Below are 14,575 nucleotides of genomic sequence, written 5' to 3'. Positions count from 1 at the left end.
CCAACAATATTTTCCCTCGAAATCTGAAAAGCTATTTGTTGGAGTAAGTGCTTCCTGCCGCAGCCTAAGAGGAAGAATTTGTCCATCAGGGATTTGCGAGGAAAGTGATTGTGTCTATGGCTTAATGTCTTTGTCTTGTTGTGTTTTATTTCATTTGGATGGTAATGAGAGCTGCTGCAGATTGCTTTTGCGAATTGGCTGTGAGTGATTGCAGGATTTTGTGACCTGCCATCTGTCCTCTCTGAGCGCATATACTTCACAGCCACAGTGCCGCTTGTTAATTCTGAGCACTATTCTGGAGACATCAGCAAACCATATTTTCTCCTGATGGGCTATTAATCTCTTTATATGACATTTGATTGACTGCTAATAACATTGTTTAGATATTATGAGGATGTTCTGAGATGTCCATTTCATGTCATCTGTGATGCAGTCCAATAATGCGATGCATATCAGCCTTAACTGAATATACTGACAAAAGGCTTTATAATAGTGCTTTAAGTTTGCAATATGTCAATGATGGTAAATGTTAAAAGCCGTTTATATATACACTGCCAGTCAAATATTTGGACATACCATCTCATTCAATGTACTACTTTCAATATTTCCGATACATACAGATGACCTCAAATATATGAAACAGGATGTATGAAACTATGTAGTAAAAAAAGAAAAATGTAAATAACTCTACTTTTTTTTTTGTCTTTTCTTTTCAAATCCTAAAAGTAGCCACTTGTCTCATATATTTGACGTCTTTGGTATGTATTTAAAATGTGGAGATTTGTAACAATAAAGAAAAAAAATCTAATGAGATGGTGTGTCCAAACTTTTGAGTGGTAGTATTATATATTTCATTTCAAAGGCCAGATACTTGCTTTTTTTTAAAGAAGACATATCTGCTATTATAGTATTAAACATGTGATTATTATTTTACATTTTGTTCATTGCAAACTGCAATATTGATCTAAACCGTCTTAATAATAGAAACAATACCATTGACATCATGCTCAAAACTACACTCTCCGTTCAAAACTGAACTGTAGGTCAGTGCAAGATTACTCAAACATGCATGAATCCATCGAAATACAACTCTGTGTACACTAATGATGAGAGGAGAGACTGATATTAGCAGGGCTACGGTAGTCGATTTCACATAAGGTGTCTCCTTTAAGACAAGCTGTCTTAACAAATGTCTACTTTGGGGCCGCCAATAAATTATAACCTATTGGTCTGGTATAAAAGCTTTATGGCTAGAAAATAGTCATGTTATAATGTTGTTACCTCATCAAAAACATACATGAAGTTGTGTTGTGTTTCATTCACATGTTTGAGTAATCTTTTATTTTTAGGCTACATTTCCAAAGTTTAAAATGTTCTGTTCACCTTGTGAACATCATGACCTCACTAGTTTGAGAGAAGACCTCAGCCTGAATATGCAGCATTTGTGTATTAAACATGTGTGAATGAAACAAAACACAAATCTAGGTATGTTTGTGATGAAGAAACAACATAGATCAGAAGGGTGTTATCTATTATCAATGCTTTGAACCTGATAATAGTTCAGGTTTTAATTGTGTTTTAAAAACAAGCCCTCACCCTGGTTGTGTGTGAGCGTTAGGACATAGTTATCCACACTGGAGACTGGGGGATTCCACCTCAACACAGCACCTTGAGGTGTAATGTTTATCGCTGCCAATTCAGAAGGCATATCCATAGCTGTAAAAGAAGAAAGGACATAATGAACTTAAGCTTCTATCAGATGAATACAACACATAAAGGTGGAGTTGAAATTTATTTGGCACTTCCATGCATTAGTGAGTGAGGAAGTCGTGAAACTTCAAAAGGGCAAAGATACAACAGGTGCAGGAGCAAATGTCCTTGTACAGTAATGCACTTCCAATAACTGTCAAGCAGTTTTGTTGAATCCATCATTATGCTTTTCCATCGTGTGTGAAGTAAGCTAAAAGTGAAGTGCTAAGGGCCAATGTCATCTTGTTTATAGTATTTCTTATTGTTGAAAAATATGAACCATTAGTATGGATCTAACTATAAAGTTGGTCCAATTAATTAGCAAAAGGAAAGTAGTCAAGTCAAACTATATTTTTTGCTCCTTTACAGTCTTTTATTACGAGATCTTTATTTAACACCAGACAGTATTACAACAAGAACTAAAGGTCTGCCACATAAAAACACATTAAAAATAATTTCTACTGTATCCATGTATGTACTTTGAATCAATCATTTTAAAGACGCATGGATTTAATGTGAGAATGGTCACAAAATTTGAGCCAGGATATTGGTGAGCTGTTTTGACACTTTCAGCACGAACACTAGGCTTACAGTGATCAATCGGGGAGCCACAGTAAACAGAGGCAAAAATATGCAGTGCCCAAGACAAGGACATACATATTTAACAACTCCAGTCCAAAAATGTTGCAGTGGTGTTATTTTTAGTTTTTATTTGACTATTGGCTTGCTTCCTGTAGAAATTATTATTAGACCAATCAGGCCAATCGACTATCTTAAATACTAATTAAAATGCACATGTGACCTTGTTGGCACTGACTCAGTTTAATTGGATTTTGTAAGATGTCAAAGGTATTCCAAAAAAAAAAAAAAAAGAAACATGTTCAGGCCACCTTAAAAGCACTGAAAGTGACTGAGAGTTTTGACAAGAGTTCTTTAATCTTTAAAAGGCCAATATTAGGATACTTTATGATTTATTTACAATGTTGTTAGATGGACTGATGTTTTGTTTCATTCACACAGGTTTAACACACAAACCCTGCATATTTACGCTGAGTTCTCAAACCAGAAACACTTTTGATGTCACGTCATGTCGTGCCATGCACCTTCACTAGAATCATTAGGATAATTTCAGCCCTGAAATCTCAACTGAACTAAAAGTAAAAGGAGCTGTTAACCTGAAAACTACCACTACATGACATCACAAGGTGGAACAGAACATTTTGAGCTTTGGAGATGTAAACAGACTAATAATAACGGGTTACTCAAACATGCATGAATGAAACAAAACACTCTAAGTATGTTTTTGAGGAGGTAACAACATTATAACAAGGCTAAAAGCTCACAAGAACCCATGTTGTGTAATATAAGTTCTTTAAACTATTATTACACATTCAAAACCAATCAAGGTCTTCACCACCATCCAATTAGAAGAGTCTACTCCCAGAAGAGCTTCACATTCGTCCCATTTAATTATGTCTACAACTTGATCACTGTTTCCTTAATTCAGGATCACATTAAAGGGGAAGTCTACAGTGAAATACCCCATAGCACCTCACCAGAGCCAATTCTCCCCATTCTTGTCTCTATTCTATTCCCTCACTGTTGGACATGCCAAAATTGAGTTTGAATGTAATTATCCCTTTAACCCCGATGTTTCAACCTCAATTTCTCCTCGGGCGGGTGTGTTTTTGGCAGACGACAGGAGCACACAGAATAGCCATGTGTTTCCAAAACTCAAATGAGGTAATTAATACTGCCCTATCTTCACCACAATAAAGAAAGAATTGCACTCATCAGTGAACGGAGCAGTGTTCTTATCTCTAGAATAGATGAGTCAACCTGATTAAAATCATTACGCTAATTGCAAGAGGTGAATCTAGTTGCCAAGTCCATTAAAGAGGTTCTGAATATGCAAAAGAGGTGACAGAAATAAACGGGCAATTTGTGTTCTTCCAATATTTCATCACTCTGTTTTTATCCTCCATTCATTATTACTGAAATGTCATCATGTTATTAATTGTGTAAAACAACTGGTAAAATCTTGGTGCTGTACTGGATTTTTACTGGCTAAAAATTAAGAAAGACAGTATGACTTCATTTGAAAGTTATTCCTTATATTTTATATATCCTATACATTCATAGCATTGTCATTACTCACCACAGTGCATTTATCAGCACTTTTCACAACTTTCAGAGACCAAAGAGTGATTAAAACAACTAGCATGCAATTATGCACTTCCTACCTATTAGAAAATAAAACCCTTAATAGTTAGATTCTTACAGCACGCAGACATTTTTTGACCTCAAAAGCTGCTTAGACACTAATATATATATATATATATATAGTATATATATAATATATATATATATATATATATATATATATATATATATATATATATATATTATATATATAGAGAGAGAGAGAGAGAGAGAGAGAGAGAGAGAGAGAGAGACAATATTTTTTTTCTCAAATACATGAGCACAAATCAGGTACAGGGCTTTTAAGTGTAATCTTTGTAGAATGAAATCATTCTCACTCCTTTTTCCATTGTTCAAAATGTCCGTAGTTACACGAAGTTACACCACATTAAGTTATATTACAGCTTTCATACTGTTCATGAGCTCTCAGTCCTTAGCTCTCGGTGTTTAAAAGCAGATTTGAAAGGTAACGCGTGACCTATCATTACATCCAATCAGGGTTAATTATTGCTCTGTGCTGAATGGCGTTTAGCACCCAACCCTAAATGGTTCATTAGGAAAACGGTCATTATGTACTGTCAGGGAGCACTTAGCATAGCATTATCATAATATTAAACTGTATGATCTTCTGTGAAAGGTAACAAACTGAAAACTACTTAAATGCCCTGATTTAAATGTATGTACTTGTGACAAACTGGAAGTACTTCATGCTGAGACTGTGAGAGCTCCACAAAGGCTTGCACTAAAATAATCCTTTTTGTTTCTGCTCACAAAAGAACCGCTGGCTAACAGTACATGGCCCCTATATAGGCTATTAACCTCTCTTGCCCTTACTTGCCCACTTATCTTGGTGTAGATAAGAAACAGTAAACTAAAATATAGAAAATCGTGATAGGAAAAGGAATACAATAATACATTAAATAATACATGAGTCAATAGCGATAATAGCTATTATACCATAAATTTGTACAAACATGTAGTAATAAAAAAAAAACAAATTATATATATATAAAAAAATGGGCGGAAATGGGCGAGATGCGAGAACAAGGCTCTGTTGGAATGCTACTACTACAGTAACCCTAGGCAGAGGGGTTACATGAACAGGATGTGGGAGAAATGGTTATTACGATACCCACAGTCCAAGCTAACGGCCAAACAACTAGTAGCTCAGTGTTCCAACATCCACAAACGGCAACTGCTATCACAACTAGAGATTGATGAGGTACAACACAAATGCCACGGCAAGGGGGAACCAGTGTGCCAGGTCAGAGGGGAGTTGACACCAACTCCACCAGAGATTGGGTACGAAACCCCAATAAGTATCATGCTGAGCGAGGCAGCGACTGACCTGAAAGATAAGATCATGGCCCGAATGAGCACAAGGCAACCCCGATGCCAGTTACTAAGTGAAGTACCATCTGAAAGTCTCCTAGATGATGTGAATGCAGCACTGACAGTGATCCCTACCACAACAATCACTGAAACCAATGAGCTGATACACACTTCAGCAGCAGTGATCCTAGATGTGTTGGGCTATAAGAGCAACCATGGGAGCCATGCGATACAATACCCACCATGGCAAAGACGGTTAGAGGCTAAAATCAAGGAGGTGCGGAGAGAAGTGAGCCAACTGTCAGAGGCCCAGAAAGGTGCAATGAAAAAGCAAGTGCCCAAGAGGTACAACCAGTTGCCCATACCTGAAGCACTCGAAACTGCCAAACAAAGGCTCCAAGCCTTGGCCAGCTGCCTAAAGAGACACGAGATAACGAGGCCAGACGAATAAACCAGCTGTTCGCAACACAACCGGCGAAAGTGTACGCTCAGTGGCAGGGTAATAACACCAGAGCAGACCCACCAAGGCTGGAGACTGAGAGGTACTGGAAAGGAATATGGGAAAGGGAGGCATCACATAACACTGATGCACAGTGGCTGGTGGATCTGAGAGAAGACCTCCCTGAACAGAATCCAGTCACCATCACAGTGGCAGACATCCAGGGAAGAGTCTCAGGTATGAAAAACTGGACTGCACCGGGCCCTGACATGATCCATGCGTACTGGCTAAAGAAGCTCACTGCCCTCCATGAGCGCCTGGCAGCACAAATGAACCAGCTGCTAAGGGATGGGACTCACCCTGAATGGTTAACCCAAGGGCGTACGATCCTGATCCTAAAGGATCCTTCAAAGGGTGCAGTCCCATCCAACTATCGGCCAATAACCTGTCTCTCCACAACATGGAAGCTCATCATTGCGGCTAAGATAAGTGGGCACATGAATCAATACACAAGTGCAGCACAGAAGGGTATCGGCAAAAACACCAGGGGAGCCAAACACCAACTCCTGGTTGACCGAACAGTCGCCCGCGACTGCAGAACCCGTAAGATCAACCTGTGCACTGCCTGGATTGATTACAAGAAAGCCTATGACTCAATGCCACACACATGGATCACTGAGTGCTTGAAGCTGTACAATATCAACAGGACTCTAAGGGCGTTCATTGCGAACTCGATGCGGTTGTGGAAAACCACCCTTGAAGCCAAGGGGAAGCCACTTGCACATGTGTCCATCAAATGTGGCATATACCAAGGAGACTCACTGTCCCCACTACTGTTCTGCATAGGCCTGAACCCTCTCAGCCAAATAATCGACCGCACTGGCTATGGATACCGACTCAGAAACGGGGCCACCATCAGTCACCTCCTCTACATGGATGACATCAAGCTGTACGCTAAGAGTGAGCGAGACATCGACTCACTGATCCACACCACAAGGATCTACAGTACAGACATTGGGATGTCATTCGGGCTTGAGAAATGTAGCAGGATGGTGACAAAGAGAGGGAAGGTAGTCCACACAGAGGGGGTGTCACTCCCGGAGGGAACAATAGCAGACGTTGAGGACAGTTACAAGTACCTTGGTATCCCACAAGCAAATGGCAACCTCGAAGAGGCAACAAGGAAAGCGGCTACGGCCAAATACCTGCAAAGAGTGAGGCAAGTCCTTAGAAGCCAGCTCAATGGCAAGAACAAGATGCAGGCAATCAACAGCTACGCCCTGCCAGTGATCAGATACCCTGCAGGGATTGTAAGCTGACCAAAGGAGGAGATACAGACCACAGATGTTAAGACACGAAAGCTCCTGACCATGCATGGAGGGTTCCATCCCAAATCCAGCACCCTGAGACTGTATGCAGGCCGGAAGGAAGGGGGCCGAGGACTAGTGAGTGTGGGAACCACTGTCCAGGATGAAACATCCAAGCTCCTTGAGTACATCAAGGACAAGGCCCCGGCAGATGAGGTGCTCAGAGAATGTCTCAGACAGTGGGGTCCAGAGGAAGAGGTGCTGGAGGGACCATCATGGCAGGACAAACCCCTACATGGGGCGTACCACCGGAACATAACTGAAGTGGCTGATATCAAGAAATCCTACCAATGGCTTGAGAGGGCTGGTCTGAAGGACAGCACAGAGGCACAGATCCTGGCTGCTCAGGAGCAGGCCCTGGGCACTCGAGCAATAGAGGCCCAGATCTACCACACCAGACAAGACCCACGGTGTAGACTGTGCAAAGAGGCTCCTGAGACAGTCCAGCACATAACTGCAGGGTGTAAGATGCTGGCAGGGAAAGCATACATGGAGTGACATAACCAAGTGGCGGGCATAGTGTACAGAAACATCTGTGCAGAGTACGGGCTGGAGACCCAAGGATCAAGGTGGGAAACACCTCCAAAGGTTGTGGAGAATGACCGAGCCAAGATCCTGTGGGACTTCCAGATACAGACTGACAGAATGGTGATGGCGAACCAACCAGACATAGTGGTGGTGGATTAGAAACAGAGCAGAGCAGTGGTGGTTGACATCGCAATACCAAGCGATGGTAATATCAGGAAAAAGGAACAGGAGAAGCTAGAGAAATACCAGGGGGCTCAAGGAAGAGCTGGAGAGAGCCTGGAAAGTAAAGGCATCAGTGGTGCCTGTGGTGATCGGAGCACTCGGGGCTGTAACCCCCAAACTGGAAGAGTGGCTACAACAGATACCGGGAAAAACAATGGACATCTCAGTCCAGAAAAGTGCAGTACTGGGAACAGCAAAGATACTGTGCAGAACTCTCAAGCTCCCAGGCCTCTGGTAGAGGACCCGAGCTGAATGAGGGTGAGAGAGACCTACCACCGTGGAAGGTGAGAAACACAATTTTTTTAAATATATATAACATTTTCCCTACAATTTTTATTATTGTTAAAGGTGCACTAAGTTCATGTTTTCTTATTGCTTTGCCAGTGATATTCCACAGTATGGCAATAAACAAACATTTCTTCATTACATTACAGGTATTGTTATTTCTCAAAACTACAGCAAAAGCATGCATAATTATGGTAACTAGGGCCACTACGCCTTAGAAAAATTAGTTAAAATCAGGTTAATTTTCAGAGAAGTAAGATAGCGCACTTTTAAGCGCAAAAATGTGACACAATATTTGAATGTCACCCCATGCTAATCTTGATGTAGTTGTTAAAAAGAATTCAGGTAATATATCATGTTTTACTTCAATAATCTTTTTGTAAATGCTCTTTTCTTCATAATTATTTTTCTGCAAGCACTTTCATTTCATTGTTCATTTGACGGCAATTTGTGAAATACTCCAGCTTTAAATGATTTATAATGCATATTTAGAATTTCCTCTAGTGGATGTTTGAAGTTGTGTTTTCATAGTCAGAGTCTTTTAAAAGTGATGCATACATTTATATAGTCTAGTCTTAAAACAGTTATCTCCCATGGGCCATTTTTCAGCAGCAGACATCTTATTTTGGCATTCATTTGTAGAGAGAGAAGAGCCCTGCAGCCTGCTAAACTGTGTTAAAAAGAGACATTTTGCATTCAAACCTTGAGTATTGTTTTGTGGTGGTTGTAATAAAGGGTTATGTGGATCTCAAAGTGCTGCAGTCTTCATTCTGTTGTTCTGACGTTCTCAAACAGCCTCTCATTTGGCTTGTATTTTGCCACTGTGAATGTAGAAGATAATCTGGTGATTTTTGGGACTGGGTAGATTGTACTGTGGCACGAAGCCATTGTGACAAGTGTTTGCTCTGGTTTGCAAAGATCTCTCAACTGATGGCACTCTACTTTTCAACAATGATGAAGTGGATTTTTAAAAAAATGTTTTGCTGCACTGCAAGGGGCACTATGAAACTTTTCTGATGGAAGATTCTACTGCTACATACCTGTCTCCATGGAGATGTTATTGCTTAGCCTGGAATGTTCCATGGTATGACATTAAACATATACAGCCAGCATTTATTCATTATGGATGTTTCTATTGCTCAAAAATACATCAATTCCTTCTGTGAATGGGGCGACTCTCCACAGATCTGAATTGTATAGGTTTACTAAATACTGTGGAACATTCTAGACACATCAATACAATTTCCACTGAGACAAGCAGGTGGTAGACTCTCCACTAAAAATGTTACACAATGCACCTTTAAAAACAAATCTTAATCAAAATCAACCCATGTTTATTTTTTATTCGATTTCAGCTCATACAACACTTATCAATAGGCTGAGCCCTCTGATGGTGGTGTAGTGAAACCTCATTCCCCTCTCTGGCAGCTCTTGTACACAGAGCAAAGACCTAATCAATAGAAAACAAGGTGGTCCAGCCTGCAGCAGTGGACCACAGGATAGAAATGGCTTGGCTCAGATAAGCAGGGTTTTTGGATTGACTGGGGCTTACACATTGTTCGATACAAAGACACAAGAAAATTGAAGCCTGGTATGAGGGTAAAGAAGGTTAAAGGTCTAAATCCTCACCGTAATGAACAAAAACAAGACGGAAAACTTGTAAGGTTATACTGTATGTGGTAAAGTCCAGTTAATTTATCACAAGTTACTTTAAGTTAAGTTACTTTTTGAGATATTTAGTATTTATTTATCATTTTGTTAATTGTAAATGATCTATTGATCTAAGTGTAAAATATTAGAAATAGATTTTAGATACACTGGCTTCCTGTTCAAAACTGCAGAGCTGATAGGCCCTGCCTCTTCAGAGTGGCATTTCACTGTAACAGGCAGTGTTTACGTCTTTTACGTGTTTTATTTTTGAATAATGGTAACATAATATATCTCTGCTCATACTCTACATCTCTGACCAAAAAAGGGAATTTTTTTGGAATAACTGTAGGTAACAGTGAAATGGGCAGAGATAGATGTAGGTATCTTGTGGCATTATTCAGGTTTTAAACTTTTGGATTTAACCTAGATTTCAGGTTTTTCAAGTGATTTGAGGGAAACTAAAATATTTTAGAAAATCAACAGAGCTTTTTTTTTTGGTTCAAAGTATGACTTTTATCAATGCTGTAGAAGCATGTGGTCTGGAGCAGGCTTTGGAGGGATAAAATGGACTGAAAAGCTTGATCAATGAGGAAAGAAATTGTTATGATTTTTTTCCATTTTTTGCCATATCGTCCAGCCAAAATGCTCCAAGCCCTACCAAATGCTCTTTTGTATCAGGCATTTTTCCCTTTTAAAATGAGGACAATAAAACACACACCCTTCATTTTCAGTCTTTTTCTAAATGACTGTAAAATGAATAACAATGGCTTGTTTTTCAAGCCATTACATCCTTTGCCAAGCAAGTGGATTACTCTTCCAATCCCCTATTTGTGTAATGTTCAAAATGGTATTAACATGTGCCTTGTTATGCTTTTTGTAGTATAATGAAAATGTTATTAACAATTTCTAACAAGGCTGATATTAAAGTAATGTTCAAGCTGTTATAGTCTTGGTGGCTCTGCTCTTGCTGAGTACGCTGGAGTTGTTAAAAAAGCAGATAACATTTTCCTAGGAGGAGTTAAGTGAAAGTGAGAGAAAAGGACTTTTACAGCATCTTATTCCCTGGGCTGGATTGTTGAACCTCGCAGCTCTCGGTGAATCAGGTCTCATTGGCATGCAAACACTTTCGTTTCTCTGGTTCCCTCCTGTCCTGTCCTCTCCAAAGCTCTCCTGCTTGCTCCTCATCTCTCACACTGGAGATTATGCATACAGTGCCAGGAGAGTGTGTTAATCTTCGCGCTTCCACAAAGGCTAGAGCTATCTGAAAATGATATAAAACTGGGGTTCTCAAACTTGTGTTTCAAGGCTATCTTAACAGTTCAGAGACCGAGGCAATTAAGGAAAGTGCTAATGAAGTGCAGTGGAGTCTAAACAAGGACAGAGGCATTCAGAGGTGCATACACATGAAGGGGGAAAGATATACCAATTATAGTAGGGTTTCAGTTGTCCTATACTAGGCCTGTCACAATATTTACTATATGGACAACAATATGTGTAATATATACAATATATGAAAACTGGAACAACATTTTTTTTGGGGTCAGTATTTATTGTATGCACATTTTGCAATGCAGGGATTTTTTTGGGTTATTTTTTGGCTATATGATAACATTTAAAGGTGCAATGTGTAACTTCTTTGACAGAGAGTCTGTCAAATGCTTTTTCCATTGAGATGTTATTGCTTTGTCTGGAATGTTTCACAGTGCGGTATTAAACCTTTCTATCTCCATGGAAACCAAACCAGACAAAGTTACAGCTTAGATCTGTGGAGAAGCAGCCCTGCTCACAGTCAGAAAGCCTGTTTTTCTACATATTTTTGAGCTACACTATATAACCACCTGTGATTAAATAAAAGGTAGAGGTGTTTAATGTCATACAGTGAAGACCCCAGGCAGAGCAATAACATCTCCATGAAAACAGGCAGGTGACAGACCTTCCCCACCGCACCCACCATAAAAGTTACTGTTACGTGCTGGCGCCCCTTTGCGCATCCCCTTGTGTGTATTTTTATACTTATGTATGTTTTGTGGTTTGGCTGGTCGTAATATAAATAGGCCGCCTATTAGTGATGCGCTCTCTTGCTCCTGCGCTCTCGCTGTGCACCGCCTCGCCCATTGCGCACCTGGGCACATGCTCATTGCCTTGCCTTGGCTGCTAGGCGCAGGCTGCACCATGCCTGTTAGATGCAGTTAGCCTTTTGTGTTTGACCTGGTGGGACGGGCTGTCCTGTTTTCGTCTTTTGTTTGGTAAGGTTAGTTTGGGGATGTCTTTTTTAGGATAGTGGTGTCGGTACCGGTTTTGTTCTGTTTGGCCAGCTCACCAGGTCCATCTTTCAGTTGTTACTTGGTTTTTGGGCATGGAAAGGGTTTTAGCGTTTTTAGAGTAAATTAAAATGAACTTAAAAATAATAAAAAATAAAAAAAACTTTTAATTTTGTAACCCTTTTGCCTCCTGTGTCCTCTTTAATATGTTTTATCCACCTGAGTTGTAACAGTTACACAATGCACCTTTAAGTAAAAAATATTTAATTAATATTTTCCATGACATTTACAGATGAAAACTAAGTTCTGAAGTGTTTCCTTCTGCTACTTATTTGATGCATCTCATGGTTTTTAATGATACTGTACATTTAGATTTTTGGGAGGGTTTATATCTACTCTAGAGTTATCATTTATTGTCTATATGTACTTCAACAATCACACTTCAAAATGTGTTCTTGTGACAGGCCTGTCCTACACTACACTTCCATGTCATGTTTTATCATATGACATGGTACTTGTTATAGTTGTAAATGGATGATAAAAATAACTAAAATGTTTGTAAATATGTGTGTAATATTTTGTGAGTGGTTGGCCAGTATGAGCTACTCACCTGTAAACACAGAGGTGCTAACCGCCTTGCTCTCCTGGTTTTCACGAACAGCAGTCAGGCTGATCTCGTACTCTGTGGCCGGGAACAGACTGGACAAGGTGTAGTTGTTCACATCACTGTCAATCATCATGCTGTCCTCTCGCCCTGCACCACATGACAACACACATGAGAATACACAGACACCAGGGAGCTAGTGGGTACAATATAAGAGCTTAGATACAGTGAGTGAGTAAGTGAACAGGACAGGTTTTCATGTTTTTGGTTTTTTTTTTGGTTTGTTTTTTTACTTGGTTTGTGATTAGCCAGGCTGGTGCCACCTAGTACCTCTGCTCAATTTCATTTCTCTCCAGAGACTAGGTCAGGAATCGGAATACACTAGACGGTTCGCAAAAACCCCGAAAGTGCCAGTTTGGGTACCAGCCAGTCAGCGAAGAACCATACATTCTGTGTTGGCAAGCAATTCCCGAGATCAAGGATTTAAAGCCGGAACAAAGAGAATGTTTGGTGAATTTTATCAAGGGGAAAGACTAAGAGATTTTATTGCCTTTCTTCCTATGGGATTTGGGAAAAGCATAATATACCAGTTAGCCCTGTTAGCGGCGCATTACATATGTCATGACCAAATAGCAGCGATTAGTTAAATTTAAAAAAGTACCTGCCTACCGTCAAGAGAACAAACTCTAACGCTGCAAGGTCAGACAGTTTCTATGAAGTGAACCCGGCTGATGAATCAGGCTAGTTTTTGATAGTATCTGTGGTGAAAATGTATCATGTTTCTAAATCAGTTTGTGGAAACAGTTACAAAAGAATACATTACAAAAAATATAGAGAGTAGGAATGAGTTTTAAAAAGGAATAACCATAGCTATGCAACCAACTTTGAACATTCATTTAATATATGTCATATCTCCTTCCCATGTAACCAAGTATAAAATTATATTATATAAAAAACTAAATAAATGTACTTAATATTTTTTTTGTTAAATATATAATTGATACAATTGTATTAACTATGTTTTTGTGACATTAGCAATCTGACCTGTCTAAGGCACTTTAACGGAAAACTGATATTTAAAATTATATGATACCTTGGGCTGAGAGATAAGACAGTTTGTAGTACTTGAAAGGAGCCAATGGTGTGATCCAGGAAAGGGTCACAGAGTCTTCTGTCACATCAGACACCAGCAGCTCTTTGGGTGGGTCTGTACCTGGAAGAGGACAAAGAAGAGTCATCTAATATCCAAACTAATGCATATTACATTAACTTGATTAAGTACGCTTGGCAGGCACAGTAAGTAATGTTTGATATGTGAAAAAATGTGAGAATGTCCTGGAGTTGACAGTTAATTAATGGTTTGAAGAAAAAAATATATACCAAGAACTATGAATTTCCTCACTGAATTAAAGTGCTGGACTGGAAGGAGAATGAAAAGTTCAATGTTTTACCTTAAGAATACATTTAAGTAATCCTGAGTCTTTGTGCTCTTGAAAAAAGAGACGACTTTATCCTTACTCGTTATTTTCCTACACCTTAAATCCCTCTTTCATCCATTTTACATAAACAAACCTTTGTGTTGTGCTTAGTGTAAGTATGAGTGTGCAAATGTATCTTAGGAAGTAGCAGATTTTGTGCAAGTAAAGCCTGATCATCCAGCCATAAAAACACAATGAGAGGTCTGTGACAGAGCCAGGTCTGCTCAGAGTATTCCCTCGGCGCTCCCGTTTTGTGTTATGTGGCTCTAGAGACAACAGAGCGGCGCTGCAAAGGTTATGGCCAAAACAATGTGGGCAAATGCAGTAATTAAAAGATATCAGCTCCCAAGTGCTAAATAGAAATGGGAAAGAACTGGACAAGGATTGAGAGTTTTAAAAGAGAAAAGTGGGGAATGCCTTGGTAATACTGTATGTTTGAGAGAAAATTGTTATTCTGA

The 14,575-nt window shown here is 39.5% G+C and overlaps 1 protein-coding gene across 1 annotated transcript in view; it reads right to left on the bottom strand.

Moving 5' to 3' along the window:
• The window catches only part of tnr (tenascin R (restrictin, janusin)), a 66,246-nt gene that overhangs the window by 24,854 nt on the left and 26,817 nt on the right, over positions 1-14,575 (bottom strand). The window contains exons 18-20 of the mRNA XM_020923912.1: positions 13,733-13,852; positions 12,646-12,789; positions 1,597-1,716 (exon numbers count right to left, since the gene is read on the bottom strand). Coding sequence (XP_020779571.1) covers positions 1,597-1,716; positions 12,646-12,789; positions 13,733-13,852 — 384 coding nt within the window. The remainder of the gene's footprint in view (positions 1-1,596; positions 1,717-12,645; positions 12,790-13,732; positions 13,853-14,575) is intronic.

The sequence above is a fragment of the Boleophthalmus pectinirostris genome, unplaced genomic scaffold (genome assembly GCF_026225935.1).
Source record: "Boleophthalmus pectinirostris isolate CB_2022bp ecotype Guang Dong unplaced genomic scaffold, ASM2622593v1 HiC_scaffold_16, whole genome shotgun sequence".
In the NCBI taxonomy this organism is placed as follows: domain Eukaryota; kingdom Metazoa; phylum Chordata; class Actinopteri; order Gobiiformes; family Gobiidae; genus Boleophthalmus; species Boleophthalmus pectinirostris.
This window is presented reverse-complemented; position numbering and strand designations above follow the sequence as displayed.